General features: G+C 42.4%; 1 protein-coding gene across 2 annotated transcripts in view; it reads left to right on the top strand.

The window, feature by feature from the left end:
- Positions 1-13782: 13782 nt before the first annotated feature.
- The window catches only part of OSBPL9 (oxysterol binding protein like 9), a 253106-nt gene continuing 240915 nt past the window's right edge, over positions 13783-25973 (top strand). For both annotated transcript variants that reach the window (XM_053693485.1, XM_053693484.1), the window contains exons 1-2: positions 13783-13946; positions 19042-19092. In XM_053693485.1, the coding sequence (XP_053549460.1) occupies positions 13836-13946; positions 19042-19092 (162 nt within the window). In that variant the 5' untranslated portion in view covers positions 13783-13835. The remainder of the gene's footprint in view (positions 13947-19041; positions 19093-25973) is intronic.

The following is a 25973-nucleotide window of genomic DNA, read 5'->3' as shown; positions in this document are numbered from 1 at the left end:
TTAGGTTTATTTAAGGGGGGTTTGGGTTAGATTAGGGGTATGTGGGTGGTGGGTTGTAATGTTGGGGGGGGTATGGTATGTTTTTTTTTACAGGCAAAAGAGCTGAAATCCTTGGGGCATGCCCCGCAAAGGGCCCTGTTCAGGGCTGGTAAGGTAAAAGAGCTTGTAACTTTTTTAATTTAGAATAGGGTAGGGAATTTTTTATTTTGGGGGGCTTTGTTATTTTATTAGGGGGCTTAGAGTAGGTGTAATTAGTTTAAAATTGTTGTAATATTTTTATTATGTTTGTAAATATTTTTTTATTTTCTGTAACTTAGATCTTTTTTATTTTTTGTACTTTAGCTAGTTTATTTAATTGTATTTATTTGTAGGAATTGTGTTTAATTAATTTATTGATAGTGTAGTGTTAGGTTAATTGTAGGTAATTGTAGGTAGTTTATTTAATTATTTTATTGATAGGGTAGTGTTAGGTTTAATTATATCTTAGGTTAGGACTTATTTTACAGGTAATTTTGTTATTATTTTAACTAGGTAACTATTAAATAGTTCTTAACTATTTAATAGCTATTGTACCTGGTTAAAATAATTACAAAGTTACCTGTAAAATAAATATTAATCCTAAAATAGCTATAATATAATTATAATTTATATTGTAGCTATATTAGGATTTATTTTACAGGTAAGTATTTAGCTTTAAATAGGAATAATTTATTTAATAAGAGTTAATTTATTTCGTTAGATAAAAATTATATTTAACTTAGGGGGGTGTTAGTGTTAGACTTAGCTTTAGGGTTTAATACATTTATTAGAATAGCGGTGAGCTCCGGTCGGCAGATTAGGGGTTAATAATTGAAGTTAGGTGTCGGCGATGTTAGGGAGGGCAGATTAGGGGTTAATACTATTTATGATAGGGTTAGTGAGGCGGATTAGGGGTTAATAACTTTATTATAGTAGCGCTCAGGTCCGCTCGGCAGATTAGGGGTTAATAAGTGTAGGCAGGTGTCGGCGACGTTGAGGGGGGCAGATTAGGGGTTAATAAATATAATATAGGGGTCGGCGATGTTAGGGCAGCAGATTAGGGGTACATAGGGATAACGTAGGTTGCGGCGGTTTACGGAGCGGCAGATTAGGGGTTTAAAAAAATATGCAGGGGTCAGCGATAGCGTGGGCGGCAGATTAGGGGTTAATAAGTGTAAGGCTAGGGGTGTTTAGACTCGGGGTACATGTTAGAGTGTTAGGTGCAGACGTAGGAAGTGTTTCCCCATAGGAAACAATGGGGCTGCGTTAGGAGCTGAACGCTGCTTTTTTGCAGGTGTTAGGTTTTTTTTCAGCTCAAACAGCCCCATTGTTTCCTATGGGAGAATCGTGCACGAGCACGTTTTTGATGCCGGCCGCGTCCGTAAGCAGCTCTGGTATCGAGAGTTGCATTTGCGGTAAAAATGCTCTACGCTCCTTTTTTGGAGCCTAACGCAGCATTTGTTTGAACTCTCGATACCAGAGTTAAATTTATGGTGCGGCCAGAAAAAAACCCGCGGAGCGTTAACAGCCCTTTTACCGCCAAACTCCAAATCTAGGCCTAAGTGTCCTGTGTGACTGCTACTGTCCTGTGTAACTAATAGTGTCCCGTGTGACTGCTACTGTCCTAGGTAACTAATAGTGTCCCTTGTGACTGCTACTGTCCTGGGTAACTAATAGTGTCCTGTGCGACTGCTACTGTCCTGGGTAACTAATAGTGTCCTGTGTGACTGCTGCTGTCCTGGGTAACTAATAGTGTCCCGTGTGACTGCTACTGTCCTGGCTAACTAATAGTGTCCTGTGTGACTGCTACTGTCCTGGGTAACTAATACTGTCCCGTGTAACTAATACTGTCCTGGGTAACTAAAACTGTCCTGGGTAACTAATAGTGTCCCGTGTGACTGCTATTGTCCTGGGTAACTAATACTGTCCTGTGTGACTGCTACTGTCCTGGCTAACTAATACTGTCCTCCTGGGTAACTAATAGTGTCCCGTGTGACTGCTACTGTCCTGGGTAACTAATACTGTCCTGTGTGACTGCTACTGTCCTGGGTAACTAATAGTGTCCTGTGTGCCTGCTACTGTCCTGGGTAACTAATAGTGTCCGTATGACTGCTACTGTCCTGTGTGCCTGCTACTGTCCTGGGTAACTAATAGTATCCCGTGTGACTGTTACTGTCCTGGGTAACTAATAGGGTCCTGTGTGACTGCTACTGTCCTGGGTAACTAATAGGGTCCTGTGTGACTGCTACTGCCCTGGGTAACTAATAGGGTCCTGTGTGACTGCTACTGCCCTGTGTGCCTGCTACTGTCCTGTGTGCCTGCTACTGTCCTGGGTAACTAATAGTGTCCGTATGACTGCTACTGTCCTGGGTAACTAATAGTATCCCGTGTGACTGTTACTGTCCTGGGTAACTAATAGGGTCCTGTGTGACTGCTACTGTCTTGGGTAACTAATAGGGTCCTGTGTGACTGCTACTGCCCTGGGTAACTAATAGGGTCCTGTGTGACTGCTACTGTCCTGGGTAACTAATAGGGTCCTGTGTGACTGCTACTGTCCTGGGTAACTAATAGGGTCCTGTGTGACTGCTACTGCCCTGGGTAACTAATAGGGTCCTGTGTGACTGCTACTGTCCTGGGTAACTAATAGTATCCCGTGTGACTGCTACTGTCCTGGGTAACTAATAGGGTCCTGTGTGACTGCTACTGTCCTGGGTAACTAATAGTATCCCGTGTGACTGCTACTTTCCTGGGTAACTAATAGTATCCCGTGTGACTGCTACTGTCCTGGGTAACTAATAGTATCCCGTGTGACTACTACTTTCCTGGGTAACTAATAGTATCCCGTGTGACTGCTACTGTCCTGGGTAACTAATAGGGTCCTGTGTGACTGCTACTGTCCTGGGTAACTAATAGTATCCCGTGTGACTGCTACTTTCCTGGGTAACTAATAGTATCCCGTGTGACTGCTACTGTCCTGGGTAACTAATAGTGTCCTGTGTGCCTGCTACTGTCCTGGGTAACTAATAGTGTCCGTATGACTGCTACTGTCCTGGGTAACTAATAGTGTCCGTATGACTGCTACTGTCCTGTGTGCCTGCTACTGTCCTGGGTAACTAATAGTATCCCGTGTGACTGTTACTGTCCTGGGTAACTAATAGGGTCCTGTGTGACTGCTAATGTCCTGGGTAACTAATAGGGTCCTGTGTGACTGCTACTGCCCTGGGTAACTAATAGGGTCCTGTGTGACTGCTACTGCCCTGGGTAACTAATAGTGTCCTGTGTGCCTGCTACTGTCCTGGGTAACTAATAGTGTCCGTATGACTGCTACTGTCCTGTGTGCCTGCTACTGTCCTGGGTAACTAATAGTATCCCGTGTGACTGTTACTGCAGTGTCCTGGGTAACTAATAGGGTCCTGTGTGACTGCTACTGCCCTGGGTAACTAATAGGGTCCTGTGTGACTGCTACTGTCCTGGGTAACTAATAGGGTCCTGTGTGACTGCTACTGTCCTGGGTAACTAATAGGGTCCTGTGTGACTGCTACTGTCCTGGGTAACTAATAGGGTCCTGTGTGACTGCTACTGTCCTGGGTAACTAATAGGGTCCTGTGTGACTGCTACTGCCCTGGGTAACTAATAGGGTCCTGTGTGACTGCTACCGTCCTGGGTAACTAATAGGGTCCTGTGTGACTGCTACTGTCCTGGGTAACTAATAGGGTCCTGTGTGACTGCTACTGCCCTGGGTAACTAATAGGGTCCTGTGTGACTGCTACTGTCCTGGGTAACTAATAGTATCCCGTGTGACTGCTACTGTCCTGGGTAACTAATAGGGTCCTGTGTGACTGCTACTGTCCTGGGTAACTAATAATGTCCCGTGTGACTGCTACTTTCCTGGGTAACTAATAGTGTCCTGTGTGACTGCTACTGTCCTGGGTAACTAATAGTGTCCCGTGTGACTGCTACTTTCCTGGGTAACTAATACTGTCCTGTGTGACTGCTACTGTCCTGGGTAACTAATAGTGTCCCGTGTGACTGCTACTGTCCTAGGTAACTAATACTGTCCAGTGTGATTGCTACTGTCCCGTGTGACTAATACTGTCCAGTGCGACTGCTACTATCCCATGTGACTAATACTGTCCAGTATGACTACTACTGCCCAGTGTAACTGCTACTATCTGTGTAACTAAATACTGTCTTGTGTGAATGCTACTGTCCCGTGTAACTAAATACTGTTCAGTGTGACTGCTACTGTCCAGTGTGATTGCTACTGTCCCGTGTAACTAATACTGTCCAGTGTGACTGCTACTGTCCCTTGAAACTAAATACTGTCCAGTGTGATTGCTACTGTCCCATGTAACTAAATACTGTCCAGTGTGATTGCTACTGTCCCATGTAACTAAATACTGTCCCGTGTAACTGCTACTGTCCAGTGTGACTAATATGTTCCTTTATTTATGACTGCAACTGACCCGTGTGACTCCTATGTTTATAGCGCTGAGAAATCTTTTGACGCTCTACAAATAACCGATAATAATAATAATACTGTCCCGTGTGACTGCTACTGTCCCGTGTAACTAATACTGTCCAGTGTGACTGCTACTGTCCCTTGAAACTAAATACTGTCCAGTGTGATTGCTACTGTCCCATCTAACTAAATACTGTCCAGTGTGATTGCTACTGTCCCATGTAACTAAATACTGTCCCATGTAACTGCTACTGTCCAGTGTGACTAATACGTTCCTTTATGACTGCAACTGACCCGTGTGACTCCTGTTTATAGCGCTGAGAAATCTTTTGACGCTCTACAAATAACCGATAATAATAATACTGTCCTGTGTGACTGCTACTGTCCCATGTAACTAATACTGTCCAGTGTGACTGCTACTGTCCCTTGTAACTAAATACTGTCCAGTGTGATTGCTACTGTCCAGTGTGACTGCTACTGTCCCTTGTAACTAAATACTGTCCAGTGTGATTGCTACGGTCCTGTGAAACTAAATAATGTCCCATGTAACTAAATACTGTCCAGTGTGACTGCTACTGTACCGTGTAACTGCTACTGTCCAGTGTGACTAATACGTTCCTTTGTGACTGCAACTGACCTGTGTGACTCCTATGTTTATAGCGCTGAGAAATCTGTTGACGCTCTACAAATAACCGATAATAATAATACTGTTCCATGTGACTGCTACTGTCCCATGTAACTAATACTGTCCAGTGTGACTGCTACTATCACATGTGACTGCTACTGACCTGGGTAACTAATACTGTCCCGTGTGACTGCAACTGCTCCATGTGACTGCAACTGTCCCGTGTAACTAATACTGTCCCGTGTGACTGCTACTGCCCTGGGTAACTAATAGTGTGCCGTGTGACTGCTACTGTCCTGGGTAACCAATACTGTCCCGGGTAACTAAAAGTGTCCCGCGTGACTGCTACTGTCCTGGGTAACTAATACTGTCCCGTGTGACTGCTACTGTCCTGGGTAACTAATAGTGTTCTGTGTGACTGCTACTGTCCTGGGTAACTAATAATGTTCTGTGTGACTGCTACTGTCCTGGGTAACTAATAATGTTCTGTGTGACTGCTACTGTCCTGGGTAACTAATAATGTCCTGTGTGACTGCTACAGTCCTAGGTAACTAATACTGTCCTGGGTAACTAATACTGTCCTGTGTGACTGTAACTGTCCTGGGTAACTAATAGTGTCCTGTGTGACTGCTACTGTCCTGGGTAACTAATACTGTCCCGTGTGACTGCTACTGTCCTGGGTAATTATTAGTGTCCTGTGTGATTGCTACTGTCCCGTGTGACTAATACTGTCCTGGGTAACGAATAGTGCCCCGTGTGACTGCTACTGTCCTGGGTAACTAATAGTGCCCCGTGTGACTGCTACTGTCCTAGGTAACTATTAGTGTCCCGTGTGACTGCTACTGTCCTGGGTAACTAATAGTGTCCCGGCCGTGTGACTGCTACTTTCCTGGGTAACTAAGTGTCCCGTGTGACTGCTACTGTCCTGTGTGACTGCTACTGTCCTGGGTAACTAATACTGTCCCGTGTGACTGCTACTGTCCTGTGTAACTAATACTGTCACATGTGACTGCTACTGTCCTGGGTAACTAATAGTGTCCCGTGTGACTGCTACTGTCCTGGGTAACAGTGTCCCGTGTGACTGCTACTTTGCTGGGTAACTAATAGTGTCCCGTGTGACTACTACTGTCCTGGGTAACTAATACTGTCCTTTGTGACTGCTACTGTCCTGGGTAACTAATACTGTCCTGTGTAACTAATACTGTCCTGGGTAACTAAAACTGTCCTGGGTAACTAATAGTGTGACTGCTACTGTCCTGGGTAACTAATAGTGTCCCGTGTGACTGCTACTGTCCTGGGTAACTAATAGTGTCCCGTGTGACTGCTACTGTCCTGTGTGACTGCTACTGTCCTGGGTAATTAAGTGTCCCGTGTGACTGCTACTGTCCTGGGTAACTAATAGTGTCCCGTGTGACTGCTACTGTCCTGGGTAACTAATACTGTCCTGTGTGACTGCTACTGTCCTGGGTAACTAATAGTGTCCCGTGTGACTGCTACTGTCCTGGGTAACTAATAGTGTCCCGTGTGACTGCTACTGTCCTGGGTAACTAAGTGTCCCGTGTGACTGCTACTGTCCTGGGTAACTAATAGTGCCCCGTGTGACTGCTACTGTCCTAGGTAACTATTAGTGTCCCGTGTGACTGCTACTGTCCTGGGTAACTAATAGTGTCCCGGCCGTGTGACTGCTACTTTCCTGGGTAACTAAGTGTCCCGTGTGACTGCTACTGTCCTGTGTGACTGCTACTGTCCTGGGTAACTAATACTGTCCCGTGTGACTGCTACTGTCCTGTGTGACTAATACTGTCACATGTGACTGCTACTGTCCTGGGTAACTAATAGTGTCCCGTGTGACTGCTACTGTCCTGGGTAACAGTGTCCCGTGTGACTGCTACTTTGCTGGGTAATTAATAGTGTCCCGTGTGACTACTACTGTCCTGGGTAACTAATACTGTCCTTTGTGACTGCTACTGTCCTGGGTAACTAATACTGTCCTGTGTAACTAATACTGTCCTGGGTAACTAAAACTGTCCTGGGTAACTAATAGTGTGACTGCTACTGTCCTGGGTAACTAATAGTGTCCCGTGTGACTGCTACTGTCCTGTGTGACTGCTACTGTCCTGGGTAATTAAGTGTCCCGTGTGACTGCTACTGTCCTGGGTAACTAATAGTGTCCCGTGTGACTGCTACTGTCCTGGGTAACTAATACTGTCCTGTGTGACTGCTACTGTCCTGGGTAACTAATAGTGTCCCGTGTGACTGCTACTGTCCTGGGTAACTAATAGTGTCCCGTGTGACTGCTACTGTCCTGGGTAACTAAGTGTCCCGTGTGACTGCTACTGTCCTGGGTAACTAATAGTGTCCCGTGTGACTGCTACTGTCCTGGGTAACTAATAGTGTCCTGTGTGACTGCTACTGTCCTGGGTAACTAATACTGTCCTGGGTAACTAATAGTATCCTGTGTGACTGCTACTGTCCTGGGTAACTAATAGTGTCCTGTGTGACTGCTACTGTCCTGGGTAACTAATAGTGTCCTGTGTGACTGCTACTGTCCTGGGTAACTAAGTGTCCTGTGTGACTGCTACTGTCCTGGGTAACTAATAGTGTCCCGTGTGACTGCTACTGTCCTGGGTAACTAATAGTGTCCCTTGTGACTGCTACTGTCCTGGGTAACTAATAGTGTCCCTTGTGACTGCTACTGTCCTGGGTAACTAATAGTGTCCTGTGTGACTGCTACTGTCCTGTGTGACTGCTACTGTCCTGGGTAACTAATACTGTCCTGTGTGACTGCTACTGTCCTGGGTAATTATTAGTGTCCTGTGTGATTGCTACTGTCCCGTGTGACTAATACTGTCCTGGGTAACGAATAGTGCCCCGTGTGACTGATACTGTCCTGGGTAACTAATAGTGCCCCGTGTGACTGCTACTGTCCTAGGTAACTAATAGTGTCCCGTGTGACTGCTACTGTCCTGGGTAACTAATAGTGTCCCGTCCGTGTGACTGCTACTGTCCTGGGTAACTAATAGTGTCCCGTGTGACTGCTACTGTCCTGTGTGACTGCTACTGTCCTGGGTAACTAATACTGTCCCGTGTGACTGCTACTGTCCTGTGTGACTAATACTGTCCTGGGTAACTAATAGTGCCACATGTGACTGCTACTGTCCTGGGTAACTAATAGTGTCCCGTGTGACTGCTACTGTCCTGGGTAACAGTGCCCCGTGTGACTGCTACTTTGCTGGGTAACTAATAGTGTCCCGTGTGACTACTACTGTCCTGGGTAACTAATACTGTCCTTTGTGACTGCTACTGTCCTGGGTAACTAATACTGTCCCGTGTAACTAATACTGTCCTGGGTAACTAAAACTGTCCTGGGTAACTAATAGTGTGACTGCTACTGTCCTGTGTGACTGCTACTGTCCTGGGTAACTAATAGTGTCCCGTGTGACTGCTACTGTCCTGGGTAACTAATAGTGTCCCGTGTGACTGCTACTGTCCTGTGTGACTGCTACTGTCCTGGGTAACTAATAGTGTCCCGTGTGACTGCTACTGTCCTGGGTAACTAATACTGTCCTGTGTGACTGCTACTGTCCTGGGTAACTAATAGTGTCCCGTGTGACTGCTACTGTCCTGGGTAACTAATAGTGTCCCGTGTGACTGCTACTGTCCTGGGTAACTAAGTGTCCCGTGTGACTGCTACTGTCCTGGGTAACTAATAGTGTCCCGTGTGACTGCTACTGTCCTGGGTAACTAATAGTGTCCTGTGTGACTGCTACTGTCCTGGGTAACTAATACTGTCCTGGGTAACTAATAGTATCCTGTGTGACTGCTACTGTCCTGGGTAACTAATAGTGTCCTGTGTGACTGCTACTGTCCTGGGAAACTAAGTGTCCTGTGTGACTGCTACTGTCCTGGGTAACTAAGTGTCCTGTGTGACTGCTACTGTCCTGTGTAACTAATAGTGTCCCGTGTGACTGCTACTGTCCTAGGTAACTAATAGTGTCCCTTGTGACTGCTACTGTCCTGGGTAACTAATAGTGTCCTGTGCGACTGCTACTGTCCTGGGTAACTAATAGTGTCCTGTGTGACTGCTGCTGTCCTGGGTAACTAATAGTGTCCCGTGTGACTGCTACTGTCCTGGCTAACTAATAGTGTCCTGTGTGACTGCTACTGTCCTGGGTAACTAATACTGTCCCGTGTAACTAATACTGTCCTGGGTAACTAAAACTGTCCTGGGTAACTAATAGTGTCCCGTGTGACTGCTATTGTCCTGGGTAACTAATACTGTCCTGTGTGACTGCTACTGTCCTGGCTAACTAATACTGTCCTCCTGGGTAACTAATAGTGTCCCGTGTGACTGCTACTGTCCTGGGTAACTAATACTGTCCTGTGTGACTGCTACTGTCCTGGGTAACTAATAGTGTCCTGTGTGCCTGCTACTGTCCTGGGTAACTAATAGTGTCCGTATGACTGCTACTGTCCTGTGTGCCTGCTACTGTCCTGGGTAACTAATAGTATCCCGTGTGACTGTTACTGTCCTGGGTAACTAATAGGGTCCTGTGTGACTGCTACTGTCCTGGGTAACTAATAGGGTCCTGTGTGACTGCTACTGCCCTGGGTAACTAATAGGGTCCTGTGTGACTGCTACTGCCCTGGGTAACTAATAGTGTCCTGTGTGCCTGCTACTGTCCTGTGTGCCTGCTACTGTCCTGGGTAACTAATAGTGTCCGTATGACTGCTACTGTCCTGTGTGCCTGCTACTGTCCTGGGTAACTAATAGTATCCCGTGTGACTGTTACTGTCCTGGGTAACTAATAGGGTCCTGTGTGACTGCTACTGTCCTGGGTAACTAATAGGGTCCTGTGTGACTGCTACTGCCCTGGGTAACTAATAGGGTCCTGTGTGACTGCTACTGTCCTGGGTAACTAATAGGGTCCTGTGTGACTGCTACTGTCCTGGGTAACTAATAGGGTCCTGTGTGACTGCTACTGCCCTGGGTAACTAATAGGGTCCTGTGTGACTGCTACTGTCCTGGGTAACTAATAGTATCCCGTGTGACTGCTACTGTCCTGGGTAACTAATAGGTTCCTGTGTGACTGCTACTGTCCTGGGTAACTAATAGTATCCCGTGTGACTGCTACTTTCCTGGGTAACTAATAGTATCCCGTGTGACTGCTACTGTCCTGGGTAACTAATAGTATCCTGTGTGACTGCTACTGCCCTGGGTAACTAATAGTATCCCGTGTGACTGCTACTGTCCTGGGTAACTAATAGGGTCCTGTGTGACTGCTACTGCCCTGGGTAACTAATAGGGTCCTGTGTGACTGCTACTGTCCTGGGTAACTAATAGGGTCCTGTGTGACTGCTACTGTCCTGGGTAACTAATAGGGTCCTGTGTGACTGCTACTGCCCTGGGTAACTAATAGGGTCCTGTGTGACTGCTACTGTCCTGGGTAACTAATAGTATCCCGTGTGACTGCTACTGTCCTGGGTAACTAATAGGGTCCTGTGTGACTGCTACTGTCCTGGGTAACTAATAGTATCCCGTGTGACTGCTACTTTCCTGGGTAACTAATAGTATCCCGTGTGACTGCTACTGTCCTGGGTAACTAATAGTATCCCGTGTGACTACTACTTTCCTGGGTAACTAATAGTATCCCGTGTGACTGCTACTGTCCTGGGTAACTAATAGGGTCCTGTGTGACTGCTACTGTCCTGGGTAACTAATAGTATCCCGTGTGACTGCTACTTTCCTGGGTAACTAATAGTATCCCGTGTGACTGCTACTGTCCTGGGTAACTAATACTGTCCTGTGTGACTGCTACTGTCCTGGGTAACTAATAGTGTCCTGTGTGCCTGCTACTGTCCTGGGTAACTAATAGTGTCCGTATGACTGCTACTGTCCTGGGTAACTAATAGTGTCCGTATGACTGCTACTGTCCTGTGTGCCTGCTACTGTCCTGGGTAACTAATAGTATCCCGTGTGACTGTTACTGTCCTGGGTAACTAATAGGGTCCTGTGTGACTGCTAATGTCCTGGGTAACTAATAGGGTCCTGTGTGACTGCTACTGCCCTGGGTAACTAATAGGGTCCTGTGTGACTGCTACTGCCCTGGGTAACTAATAGTGTCCTGTGTGCCTGCTACTGTCCTGGGTAACTAATAGTGTCCGTATGACTGCTACTGTCCTGTGTGCCTGCTACTGTCCTGGGTAACTAATAGTATCCCGTGTGACTGTTACTGCAGTGTCCTGGGTAACTAATAGGGTCCTGTGTGACTGCTACTGCCCTGGGTAACTAATAGGGTCCTGTGTGACTGCTACTGTCCTGGGTAACTAATAGGGTCCTGTGTGACTGCTACTGTCCTGGGTAACTAATAGGGTCCTGTGTGACTGCTACTGTCCTGGGTAACTAATAGGGTCCTGTGTGACTGCTACTGTCCTGGGTAACTAATAGGGTCCTGTGTGACTGCTACTGCCCTGGGTAACTAATAGGGTCCTGTGTGACTGCTACTGTCCTGGGTAACTAATAGGGTCCTGTGTGACTGCTACTGTCCTGGGTAACTAATAGGGTCCTGTGTGACTGCTACTGCCCTGGGTAACTAATAGGGTCCTGTGTGACTGCTACTGTCCTGGGTAACTAATAGTATCCCGTGTGACTGCTACTGTCCTGGGTAACTAATAGGGTCCTGTGTGACTGCTACTGTCCTGGGTAACTAATAGTGTCCTGTGTGACTGCTACTGTCCTGGGTAACTAATAGGGTCCTGTGTGACTGCTACTGTCCTGGGTAACTAATAGTGTCCTGTGTGACTGCTACTTTCCTGGGTAACTAATAGTATCCCGTGTGACTGCTACTGTCCTGGGTAACTAATAGGGTCCTGTGTGACTGCTACTGTCCTGGGTAACTAATAGGGTCCTGTGTGACTGCTAATGTCCTGGGTAACTAACAGGGTCCTGTGTGACTGCTACTGTCCTGGGTAACTAATAGTATCCCGTGTGACTGCTACTGTCCTGGGTAACTAATAGTATCCCGTGTGACTGCTACTGTCCTGGGTAACTAATAGGGTCCTGTGTGACTGCTACTGTCCTGGGTAACTAATAGTATCCCGTGTGACTGCTACTTTCCTGGGTAACTAATAGTATCCCGTGTGACTGCTACTGTCCTGGGTAACTAATAGTATCCTGTGTGACTACTACTTTCCTGGGTAACTAATAGTATCCCGTGTGACTGCTACTGTCCTGGGTAACTAATAGGGTCCTGTGTGACTGCTACTGTCCTGGGTAACTAATAGTATCCCGTGTGACTGCTACTTTCCTGGGTAACTAATAGTATCCCGTGTGACTGCTACTGTCCTGGGTAACTAATACTGTCCTGTGTGACTGCTACTGTCCTGGGTAACTAATAGTGTCCTGTGTGCCTGCTACTGTCCTGGGTAACTAATAGTGTCCGTATGACTGCTACTGTCCTGGGTAACTAATAGTGTCCGTATGACTGCTACTGTCCTGTGTGCCTGCTACTGTCCTGGGGAACTAATAGTATCCCGTGTGACTGTTACTGTCCTGGGTAACTAATAGGGTCCTGTGTGACTGCTAATGTCCTGGGTAACTAATAGGGTCCTGTGTGACTGCTACTGCCCTGGGTAACTAATAGGGTCCTGTGTGACTGCTACTGCCCTGGGTAACTAATAGTGTCCTGTGTGCCTGCTACTGTCCTGGGTAACTAATAGTGTCCGTATGACTGCTACTGTCCTGTGTGCCTGCTACTGTCCTGGGTAACTAATAGTATCCCGTGTGACTGTTACTGCAGTGTCCTGGGTAACTAATAGGGTCCTGTGTGACTGCTACTGTCCTGGGTAACTAATAGGGTCCTGTGTGACTGCTACTGTCCTGGGTAACTAATAGGGTCCTGTGTGACTGCTACTGTCCTGGGTAACTAATAGGGTCCTGTGTGACTGCTACTGTCCTGGGTAACTAATAGGGTCCTGTGTGACTGCTACTGTCCTGGGTAACTAATAGGGTCCTGTGTGACTGCTACTGCCCTGGGTAACTAATAGGGTCCTGTGTGACTGCTACTGTCCTGGGTAACTAATAGGGTCCTGTGTGACTGCTACTGTCCTGGGTAACTAATAGGGTCCTGTGTGACTGCTACTGCCCTGGGTAACTAATAGGGTCCTGTGTGACTGCTACTGTCCTGGGTAACTAATAGTATCCCGTGTGACTGCTACTGTCCTGGGTAACTAATAGGGTCCTGTGTGACTGCTACTGTCCTGGGTAACTAATAGGGTCCTGTGTGACTGCTACTGTCCTGGGTAACTAATAGGGTCCTGTGTGACTGCTACTGTCCTGGGTAACTAATAGGGTCCTGTGTGACTGCTACTGTCCTGGGTAACTAATAGTGTCCTGTGTGACTGCTACTTTCGTGGGTAACTAATAGTGTCCTGTGTGACTGCTACTGTCCTGGGTAACTAATAGTGTCCTGTGTGACTGCTACTGTCCTGGGTAACTAATAGTGTCCTGTGTGACTGCTACTTTCGTGGGTAACTAATAGGGTCCTGTGTGACTATACTGTCCAGTGTCACTGTCAGTGCCATGCGTCGCACTCCAGCATCCTTAACCCAGCGCCTCCCTCCTAGACCAGTAACGTCATGGGTAGAGACCCGCCCACACAGAGACTACGCCCTCTAGGCGATGATGCAGCTCCCACGTCAGTCCTAGTGTGTTGTTATTCCCGTGACAAGATGGCGTCTATCATGGAGGGGCCGCTCAGTAAATGGACGAACGTGATGAAGGGCTGGCAGTACCGCTGGTTTGTTTTGGACTATAACGCGGGGTTGCTGTCTTATTACACGGTGAGGCTCTAAACGTGCGGAGCCGGGACAGGGTGTACAGAGGGGCAGCTTAATAGAGGTCCTTTCAGTTAACGGGAACGCGGAGCCGAGATTAGTGTGACTGAGGGTGCGGAGCGGAGAGGGGCTTAGTTAGTTGGTGAGGAGGCGGAGCCTTTGCTGTTTAGCGAATCAGGATGCGGTTTTGTGGAGTGTCAGCCAATGAGGCTGTAGAGCCTGTGACTTCAGCCAATGAGGTTGCGAGCCGGTTGGGCGGCCTGTTAACACAGGTTGCCGTGTCCTGCTGTGGTGAATGAGGCGCTGTCATGGGCTGCTCACCTAGCCTGGGGGTGTCCTAAGGTTGTAGACAGCTGAGTAATAATGATGATAACGTACATCACCCAGACTGGCCCCAGTATTACACCTCTATCTGACCCCAGCCTCAAAGCCCTAGTGATAGTGACAGCTCTGTGACACTTTACATGTATAGGGGGAGGGTGTGTGTGCTCTGCAGGTGCGTATGTGTCTATCAGGTCATGTTATCTGTATTACTAGAATACCCAATTCATGTAGTATCAGGAGCAGCACCAAATAATACTGCTGATAATAAATGTGTGTACTTGTGTCACTTCTTCTATGCCCAGTGTGCCGTCTTGCTGTCTCTAGGCTCAGCGCCCTCTTGCTTATGTGCCCTGTTTCTAGTCTCTAGGCTAAGTGCCCTGTGTACCCTCTTGCCATCTCTGGGCTCAGCACCCTCTTTCTTATGTGCCCTGTTTCTAGTCTCTAGGCTAAGTGCCCTGTGTACCCTCTTGCCATCTCTGGGCTCAGCACCCTCTTTCTTATGTGCCCTGTTTCTAGTCTCTAGGCTAAGTGCCCTGTGTACCCTCTTGCCATCTCTGGGCTCAGCACCCTCTTTCTTATGTGCCCTGTTTCTAGTCTCTAGGCTAAGTGCCCTGTGTACCCTCTTGCTGTCTCAAGGCTCAGTGCCTCACAGACAAACCTCTGTTTTGCTTGAATGCACAAAAGCCATTATTTATATCTCCTCTATTTGTAAAACATCATCTATTCTATATCCCTGGGAAATAAAATGTTTTTCCTTTTAATTGCTCACAAAATAAAGCTTTTCCTTAGTATTGCAGTGTCTAATAGCTAACTTGCCACACTCAGTCCTCTTTTTATGTATAACCCAAATATGTACACACACGACAATAAAATGTATTCACAGATCTGGCCAATATAGTTGTGGAAACAGGATTACGTTGCTGAATAAGTATGAGTAGTTAAAGGAATAGTCTAGTCAAAATTAAACTTTCATGATTCAGATAGAGCAGGCAATGCTAAGCAACTTTCTAATTTACTCAGATTATCAATTTTTATTCTAATTTACTCCAATGATCAATTTTTATTCGTTCTCTTGGTATCTTTATTTGAAAAAACAAGAATGTAAGCATAGGAGCCGGCCCATTTTTGGTTTAGCACCTGGGTAGCACTTTCTGATTGGTGTCTAAATGTAGCTACCAATCAGCAAGTGTTACCCAGTTTTTGAACCAAAAATGGGCTGGCTTATAAGCTTACATTCAAATAAAGATACCAAGAGAATGAAGAAAAAGTGACAATAGGAGTAAATTAGAACGTTGCTTACAATTGTCTGCTCTATCTGAATCATGAAAGTTTAATGTTGACTAAACTATTCCTTTAAACTGATTACCCTTTAGTACAGAGCAAGAGATATACCAGATCCCCATAAATAAAATAACACAAAAAGTTGCCCTGAATTATTTCTTTGGACATGTACTCAAAAAACGCTGGTGTTTTCGAGAGGGACAATTAAAATAAGTTTATAATTTTGTGCTTATTAGTGTTTTGACCCATTTTTCAGGACATGCAACATAATAATTTCAGTTCCCAGTTATTTACATTTTCTTTAGGATCAATTTGTCTTTAAGACTAAGAAAAATATATATTTGCATACTCCATTTATTTAAAAGTTGTAGGGACACCCAAAATCCCCATCGCTGCCTGTTGTTGTACATCAGCCTAGAGATAAACTGATCTGGTGTTGCATGAACTTGCATCTCAAAATGGGGATGCTGACAAACATTAAAAAAAATATCAGTACCATAGATGATCAGTGTTCTCGACAGAAAATGATATTGCACACAGCCGTGTGACAAACATTTGTGTCTACTATAACATACTTGCCAGTGTTCTTTCAGTGACCTATTTAATGAGCGGACTGCTTGGCTAAAATTTAAGCCAATAAAAAGCTTAAATTGGCTAATATTTTTTTTCCAATGTTTGTTTCATTAAATTAATGTATTTATTATAAATAATGCAATTCATTTTGTTCTTTGGAAAGTTTAAGTAACATTTCTATATAAAACAGAAATTGGCAAAGTATTACACTGCCCCCACCCGGCTGGCAACATTTTCTGAAGAGAACAATGCTAATTTAATATATATATATAATGTTTGAAGCAGTTCTGTATGCTCACAGAGGGAGACTAATTAGTTAAACCTTTCTTGCTTTTGTGCCTAGCTAGTGACATTGGCAATTGCCCAGTAGAGAATAGTAATGTATTTTGCATTGGTGTGTAGGTCAATACGGTAGGCTCTACTCATCAGAGAGTCCCCAGCTTGAGTTGGAGCATTTCGACTTGTAATTTCACTGCTTATTCATTTAAATTATTTAAATTGCAGAGATCTAAACTTTCAGCACTTACTCTAGAACAAAGTTTGACAGACTCAGGAAGCCATATATGCCTAGCTCTTCAACATTAGCAATTTTATACGATTTTTTTTTTTTTTTTAGTCCATGATTTTTATGTTCCTTGAATAAAATATCACATGGAGATAATTGTATGCCCCATGTTTGGGTATTTATGAATAGTCAGTGGGAGGTGCTTGGCAAGCAGAACATCCTTGAATATCTCTAACCTTGTTTTTTATTAAAGGGATAGTCTAGTTAAATTAAACTTTCATGATTCAGATAGAGCATGCAATTTTAAGCAACTTTCTAATTTACTCCTATTATCAACTTTTCTTCGTTCCCTTGATATCTTTATTTGAAAAAGCATGAATATAAGCGTAGGAGCTGGCCCATTTTTGCTGATTGGTGGCTACATTTAGACACCAATCGGCAAGCGCTACCCAGGTTCTGAACCAAAAATATGCCAGATTCTAAGCTTACATTCTTGCTTTTTCAAATAAAGATACCATGAGAACAAAGAAAATTTGATAATTGGAGTAAATTAAATTTGCTTAAAATTGCATGCTCTATCTGAATTATGAAGTTTAATTTGACTATACTATTCCTTTAAACAGTATTGACAACTGTTAATGTACAGGTGTTTGCAGCTCAGAGATTTGAGCAACCATTTTACCATCATGCTGGAAAAATAATTTCACAAAGATGTAATAGACTCTTGATTGGAAAAGTGTTATATTTGCCCCTGGTGTTTATGGGACCAGTTTAGGGTGTGACAGAGGATTAAAGAGACATTATACACTCATTTTTTCTTTGCATAAATGTTTTGTAGATGATCTATTTATATAGCCCATAAAGTTTTTTTTTTTTTTTTAAATAAATGTATAGTTTTGATAATTTTAAAATAACATTGCTCTGATTTTCAGACTCCTAACCAAGCCCCAAAGTTTTATGTGAATACCGTCAGCTACCTTCTCCAGCTTGCTCCTGTTTGTGTAAACAGGGTCTTTTCATATGTAAAAGAAGGGGGAGGGGGAGTGTCTTATTTCACACTTGCAGTGGGCTTTCCAGCTGCCTTTTCAACAGAGCCAAACTGACAGCTTCTAAGTAAGTTTTAAACCATTTTAAACTGGATTTTTATATCAGTATCTGTGCATCTTATTCTTTATAGTAGTGTCTATTACATGCAATTATATGAAAATTAGTGTATACTGTCCCTTTAAGGGAGCAGTAGTGGGGATTGTAAGGTCAGATAATTAGCTGTTAAAGGGACATTAACTAATTGTGTTCTTCTTTGTATTCCTTTTTTTTTTTTTTCTGTCCTGAAAAAATTCTGCTTTTAATGTTTTTATGCTTGTGGAGAGTGTACATGTGCACAAGTTGAGATGTATGAGTTGTCCTAATCAGCCAATGAGCAATCTGTCCCTAGGAATGAGTTGTGCGCAGACACGCATTTCTTGTTTGTGGCTATTGATCTTTTGATATTAATTTTCAAATTAAACTTTTTTTTTTTTTTTTTTAATAACTAGACATACTCTACTGCACATGTTAGATAGCAATTAACCTAGTTCTTGAAAGAACATTAACATATTTAATTGCTACCCCATCATATATACAAGAGATATATTCATTCATTTATTTTGTTGTTAGTTTATTACAGAGCTTGACACACCCCACGTTCTATTTCTGGCTACTAAATATTATGTATTATTCTACATAAAATATATCTCTTAGCCTATGGTTTAATGTCCCTTTATATCTGATATTTTATCCAGACAAAAATGCTTCTCTGTAATATTCATACTCCGCTTATTTTAACACCCAAGTTCTAGAACAAAACCCCTACTCAATGGCAACTTGCTATTATATTAAAGAAATACTGAAGCCAATTTTTTTTCTTTCATGACTCAGAGCAGCAACTTTCTAATTTACTCCTATTATCATTTTTTTCTGCATTCTCTTGTTATCTTTATTTGAAAAAGCAGGAATCTAAGTTTAGCAACTGGCCCATTTTTGGTTCAGCATTTAGCCACCAATCAGCAAGCGCTACCCAGGTTCTGAACCTAAAATGGGCAGGCTCCTAAGCTTTCATTCCTGCTTTTCAAATAAGATACTAAGAGAACGAAGAAAAATTGATAATGGCAGTAAATTTAGAAAGTTGCTTAAAATTGCCTGTTCTATCTGAATCATGAAAGAAAAAAAATTGTGTTCAGTGTCTCTTAACAGATCTTGCTGTAAATTTGCAGATTTTTTTTTTGATAGCTCTAAAACTGAACTAAGTCAATTAATTAAATAAATAATGAGGTCAGAAGGAACAAATAGTCTCAGATAACAGATCTGCCGTTTAATCGCCAAACCAAAGATTCACAGTGACGGAACCTTATTTCTAATATAGTTTTTATTCCTTTTTAGTCCAAAGACAAAATGATGCGAGGGTCGAGAAGAGGGTGCGTCAGACTAAGAGTAAGTACTTTTTATTTTTTACACATTTGCTTGGTTACCTGAACTGATCTCTGAATGTTGTGGTTATGTGGAGATTGGCAGTCTGTGCTCAATACATTTTATATCTGTTTTTTGTATGTCTTAATTAGTGCATTCTCTTTAAAGCTTTTTCATACTTTTTTAATGTATAAAATATAATACAGTAACAACTATATAGACCTGGTGTTTTTTTATCTGATTTTATTATTGGAGCAGCTGAAAATACTAATCCGATAACCAGCTCTGAGACTTTATAACAGTCTCCGCATGAATACACATGTACTCCTTTATAGACAGAATGTTCCAGTAATACAGATAACATCCCTGCTATATTCTGCACCATTAACTCAAACAGTTTTTTTAACCCCTTGGCTGGCAAGATGACTGCTCCCGTTGCTACAAAATGCTTTTTTGTTCTGTCTGGCAACCAAAGGGTTAAAATAAAGATTCCATTACAAATGCCGTTGTTGAGTTTGAGCAGTCTGTGGCTCAGTGCCTGAACGTTGCTGTGTGGCCTGAGATGCTCTGCTGTGTGCTGGTATTTTTTTGCCAACAGGGCTTCAGGAATGCTTTGGGAAGGAGTTCATTATTTAATATCAATCAGCTGACTTGAGCACTTTTTTAATAATGAATTGCATCTCATGCACCTAGATGTTGCTGTCTCCCTGGTGCGTGTGCTTTGGACTTTGAGATCTGCCCCAGTCACCACCACCAGTTTCTGCGGATACCCCTCCACAAAAATAAATTAGATTTTTCTACATGTGCTGACTCCTCTAACTTAATATTCTGCCCCCCCAAATACACTTGTTTTTGTTTCTTACACACACGCAATTCATCCCTGGCACAAGCTTACAACTCTCATATAGGGCCAGATTCGCTAAAGCTCCCTGATTTGCCTAGACTCAGAAGGCAAAAATTGCCTTTTAAACAATCCCTATCTCATCAAAGAGATTCTTTATGTAAAGGAGATAAAATTTGCAACCTAGTGTTCAGTACAATAAGCTGATCATTTCTCTCCATGCGAGCAAGTGTGTAAGAATCAGACCCATGGTCTCCTGCGTTGCTTTAACTATGGGGCAACTTAGTGGTTGGGACAAATTCTTATGGTTTTCCTGGTCACAGCGTTACCTGTAGTGTAGCTGCTTGCTGACGGCTCGGAACCTGCTCTTTATATCAATATTACTTCAAAAAAATATGAGACAGAAAAGAAGCATCCCCTAAGTACTCCGAGGTAGAAAAAAAAACCAAATTACAAAGTCCCCAAACTATAACCTATAATTACACTAATAAAACATAACCTTTATTAGTGAAAAGTTAAAAACCTATGTAAAATAATTTAAAATGGAAAGAAAAAAATTATACATGAGACTACTGGTGAGTCCAAGACCCAGCACAAAAAGAAAAAATCAATATATAATAGTTATCACAGGATAAAGCACAAAAGGGTAACTATCACCATTACAATGTGTGGCACGAAACACAAAAAAGTCTCTTACATAAATCTATCTGCATAAATTATATGGCAATCAACTCCTGTGTGGCCTTACGCACACATCGGGAAATAATCAAGCTAATGCTAATATCATTTGAACTAGGGTATACGGCAACATAGTTGCATAATCATATGGAAATCACTCTACTCCTGGTTGGTCTCACGCAGTGAATTATTGCTAGCAATTATTGATGTATAGATCTTTATAACACAGCTATGCTGCTTTAAAGGGGCAGTAAACCTAGAAAATAATATTATATAATTCTGCACGTAGTGCAGAATTATATAACATTAGCTTACCGCCATGTATCTGAAGCAAAGGGTTATAGAGATATTTCGCAACGAAAATAGAATGCCGCACCTGGCTCTACTGAGCGGGCCTGTTTTTTTCTCCTAAGCACATCGCGGGCACGCTGTCTAGTCACAGCGTGCCCGATTGCGCTATTAAACTCAATGTAGCTCGCTCATGCTACCAGAGCGGGAGCGAACTACATTGAGTTTAATAGCGCGATCGGGCACGCTGTGACTAGACAGCGTGCCCGCGATGTGCTTAGGAGAATAAAACAGACCCACTCAGTAGAGCCAGGAGCGGCGTTCTATTTTCGTTGTGAATTATCTCTCTAACCCTTTGCTTCAGAAACATGGCGGTAAGCTAATGTTTAATTCTGCACTATGTGCAGAATTGTATAACATTATTTGCTAGGTTTACTGCCCCTTTAAAGTGAATGTAAATTTTGATGTTAAAGTGCCCGGTTTTAAAAATTCGATTAAAAACAGGGGCACTTTAATTCATCAAAATTTACATTTCACTTGTGACAGCAGCTCCAGCTTCCTCCACCCATCGCAAAGCCTCTTCCTGGGTCTAAAATGATGAATTCGGCTTCCTCCAATCACGGCATTGAATCAGACACTGATTCCCCAGGGGGGGGAAGCCATGATTGGAGGATGACCTATCCATCATTTCTGACATCAGAAATGGCTTGCGACGACCGGAGGAAGCTGGAGCTGCTGTCAAGTTTAAAAGGTAAGTACGGTATTTCTTCACAATGAGTGAAATGTAAATTTTGATGAATTAAAGTGCCCCTGTTTTTATTCGAATTTTTAAAAAGCACTTTAGCATCAAAATTTACATTCACTTTAACTGTAAGAGTTGAAAACCATGTGTATAAGCATTACATTATGGCAACACTGTTGCAATAAATACACAACAGTTACTTTACTACTGTGGACATACGCAATAAAGTATTTTGTTACCTGGGAGGTAACCGTTGACATACTGGTTCTAATAACTTGGCCATAACACTTCAGCACAGGATTTCGAAATTGTTAGCTATTATCTACCCCATATCTTCATATGTAATAGTACCACATGTTTGGTGTCACTTCTTAAGCATTAGCCCCCACTAGTTTAAAACACCTCACACGTTAACCTACTACATGACATCAGTATTGTACTGTTGATATCAGTCACTTACTCCAGCTCTGTATCCATACAACAGCTACACAAACAGTTGTGATTATTATTACTGTCTAGCATTGATCCTCGTTTAACCCACCCTTGTTACTTTATTTACTTTCTAGAGGGAAGTAGTCTCTGTTATTTGCTATTTGGTTTTGTGGTTATTGTGATAGCCTAATACATAAGGCACAAGCTAATTACCCCGGAACGTCACCTAATTTTGTATTATTACATACTGTTTGGCTAAGACCTGGCGAGTGCGTCCTTTACTTTCCTACATACATAGGCACTCAGAATCCTGCTGCCCCCCCCTGGATTTAGGCAATTTTTGGCCATATAATATTTTGGTCAGGGTGGTAAAGAATCGAGAAAATTTGATAATAGGAGTAAATAAGAACGTTGCTTAAAATTGCATGACCTATCTGAATCATGAAAGAAAACATTTGGGTTTCATATCCCTTTAAAGGGACAGTAAAGTCCAAATTAAACTTTCATGTTTCAGATAGGGCATGCCATTTTAAACAACTTTCCAATTTACTTATATCATCATATTTGCTTTGTTCTCTTGGTGTTCTTATCTGAATCATGACAGAAAATAATTTGGGTTTCATATCCCTTTTAATATGCATAGCTGCAATTTCCTTAGCAATTGTTACTGCTGCAGTCCACTACCCACAGGCTGAAGTTTATTCAATGTGGTTGGTTCTGGTATGGATATGCAGGGGGCTTTATAGAATGCTTTGTACTTGGGATGAGAGATCTTTGTTAATAAACACTAAATAACAGGAATGAGTAAATTCTGAAACCATGTAAATGGTATCCCGACAAAAACTACATAAAAACCCAACAGCCAGCAATGTAATAATATACAGCTGCGGTTACAGCCTTGTACAAATAATGAAAACAAGTCAAGTACATGATACCCTTCATGTTATGCTTTGTAAGCAGATACCTCTTGATATTTATTGTGGTGCCTCTTTTGGAAATATCAATTTTTGAGCCAGAACACACACAACTAGAGTATAACATTCATATTAGCTCTAATGGTGGGGGTATTACAGGATTCACTATTATACTCGATGAAATTGATTTATTACATGATCCATGCAACCCTTATTACTTACAGACCCCCCTATCAGACTTTCCCAATAACTTTTCATGCCATCATCATTCCCTGCACATCCGTCATTAGCCCGCCAGCTATTAGCCCTCTCTCCGTGCCAACACCCTCTCTCCCTTCCAGCCATCTCTCATTAGCTTGACAACACCTCTTGTTGCTCTTTCAGGTTTCAGCCATTATTTACACCCAGCCAACCGCCTCTCGCTCCCTGCCTGTTACCTCTCAGTTTTATTAGAATGCCTATAGTATTAATTACCAGCCAGCTCTCCTTGTGCCACGGCCCACTGCTAACACTTTATTGCCTACACAGTCTGTACTGTTATTTCAGTGCCCTACCTGAGTTAAGTCGTGTCTTCAGTCCACTGACTCCTACTCTACTCCATCTCTAGTTCTCCACCGATCAGTCTCTGTCGCCAGACTCACCACTGACTGACTTCTTTACGGCTTCACCTAACCGGGCGTGACTCCCTCAAGCCATGTGTGCTAACACTGTACAGACAGGAAGGCGAAAAAGCCGGTCACGTGACCGCTTGGCGGCGTCCTGTCAAAATCAATTTTTTTTTATAAGCTACATTTTCAGTGCAGTGGCCAGGGGCAAGTGCCGCCCCTCTAAATCTGCTGCCCTAGGCATGGGCCTATGCCTTAATATGCCCCTGATAGATATATATATATATATATATATATATATATATATATATATATATATATATATATATATATATATATATATACATACATACATACATACATACATACATACATACATACATACATACATACATACATACATACATACATACATACATACATACATACATACATACAGATCAGAGTTTTTTTATTTATTATATCTGTAAAATACAATGCAACATCCTGACCCTGATGAATATAACAGTACTAACAAACATAGGAGCAACCACTTGCTGAAGAATATGGTGAAAAAGAGCAACATATGCAATAGGATAAGGGACACTTCCTCTGGATGCAATATCTGTACAAAGTTGCTTAAAAAAACCCAAAACAATGCAAAGACGCTGAGCGCTTTGAACAACAATTTGCTCATCTGTGTCAAACTGTACCTATAAAATAACTGAGTTAATTTTTAGATTATGTTTTAAAATAAATAACATGTATTGTATAAATTATATCATCATTATTTGAAAAAAAAAAAAATGACAAAGCTTTGAAAAAGTCTATAAAATATTAGGAAATAGATGTTACGCATTTCAGCAACACGCCCTATACCCGGGAAGCTTAACTTTCTCCTGTCGAGAAGATGAAAAAGCTGTTTCTGTGCAAATATTTGGTTAGGGTGTTTTTCTATTTAAATATTTATTTTCTCAAAAACTCAAGAGTTTGTTTCTGCACCTTTTATCAGTTGCTTTTTGCTGCTACAGTTCCGGTGTTCTGTTGGGTTTTGCACCTTCATTGATATTTGCTACTTGGATGTGCGCATGCGTACAGTTACGTAATCGCACTCCATATATGTTGAAAAAGAATGTGTGGAATGTGATTACCTAATTAAAAGCATGCACAGATCGAGGTAACAAATCTCAACTAGAGGACTAAATTACTAGCATTTCTTATTATGATGTAGATGCGCACCTGTGCAGTTAAACATGCCGGTATGAAATCATTTGTACAGGGTATGCTTTAATTACACAAGCTTTTTCACTGCTCAGCCACGCACATCTAATACAAATTAAATAAAGAGTCTCCACGTGCATATTAAAAACTGATGTAGTGGTGGAGACGCACTTTATTTAATTTGGATTAGATGTGCGTGGCTGAGCAGTGAAAAAGCTTTAATAAAAAATGATTTAGTCCTCCCTTGTTGAGATTTGCTACCTTAATCTGTGCATGATTCTAATTATGTAATCGCATTCTACACATTATTTTCAAACATGTAGAGTGCGACTAAGTAATTGCGCACATCCAGGTAGCAAATCTCAATGAGGGAGCAAATTTCGACAGATCACCGGCACTTTGGTTTTTGTGACAGGGGACATGACGTGTCACATCTGAGCCACTCTGGAAATTATTATACAATTTGACACTTAATATCAGTTAGATGTATTTTCATATTCACTTGTGCAGCAAGGAACAACCTCCTTTGCTTAGTCCCTTAAAGGGACAGTTTACGCAAAAATGTTCTCTCCTTTAATTTGTTCACAATGATCCACTTTACCTGCTGGAGTGTATTAAATTGTTTACAAGTATTTCCTTTACCCTTATATTGGTATTTGAAATAGTTGATTTAGCCTGTGATATTTCCACCTATTCTGAAAGTTTCTGGCCTTAGTTCCAAGCTATAGATAAGCTGTGTAAACACAACCATTAGAATGAATTACACTCCCAGTGGGGTATAGAAGAGATAAGGTAATAAAAGGTTAATTTTCCATTGTTTTCTCCAGGTATTGGTGATTGGTTTACAGACAGATATAAAATTAAGAAGCAGGTATATGTACACAATGTGATAAAGTAATGAGATCTGATTATACCTACAGATATAAGATAAAGACACATGTATGTACACAATGTGATACAGTAATGAGATCTGATTATACCTACAGATATAAGATAAATAAGCAGGTATATGTACACAATGTGATACAGTAATGAGATCTGATTATACCTACAGATATAAGATAAAGACACATGTATATGTACACAATGTGATACAGTAATGAGATCTGATTATACCTACAGATATAAGATAAAGACACATGTATATTTACACAATGTGATACAGTAATGAGATCTGATTATACCTACAGATATAAGATAAAGAC

This window comes from Bombina bombina, chromosome 10 (assembly GCF_027579735.1).
Source record: "Bombina bombina isolate aBomBom1 chromosome 10, aBomBom1.pri, whole genome shotgun sequence".
Classification (NCBI taxonomy): domain Eukaryota; kingdom Metazoa; phylum Chordata; class Amphibia; order Anura; family Bombinatoridae; genus Bombina; species Bombina bombina.
The sequence above is the reverse complement of the archived record's forward strand: the minus strand, read 5'-3'. Positions and strand labels throughout refer to the sequence as shown.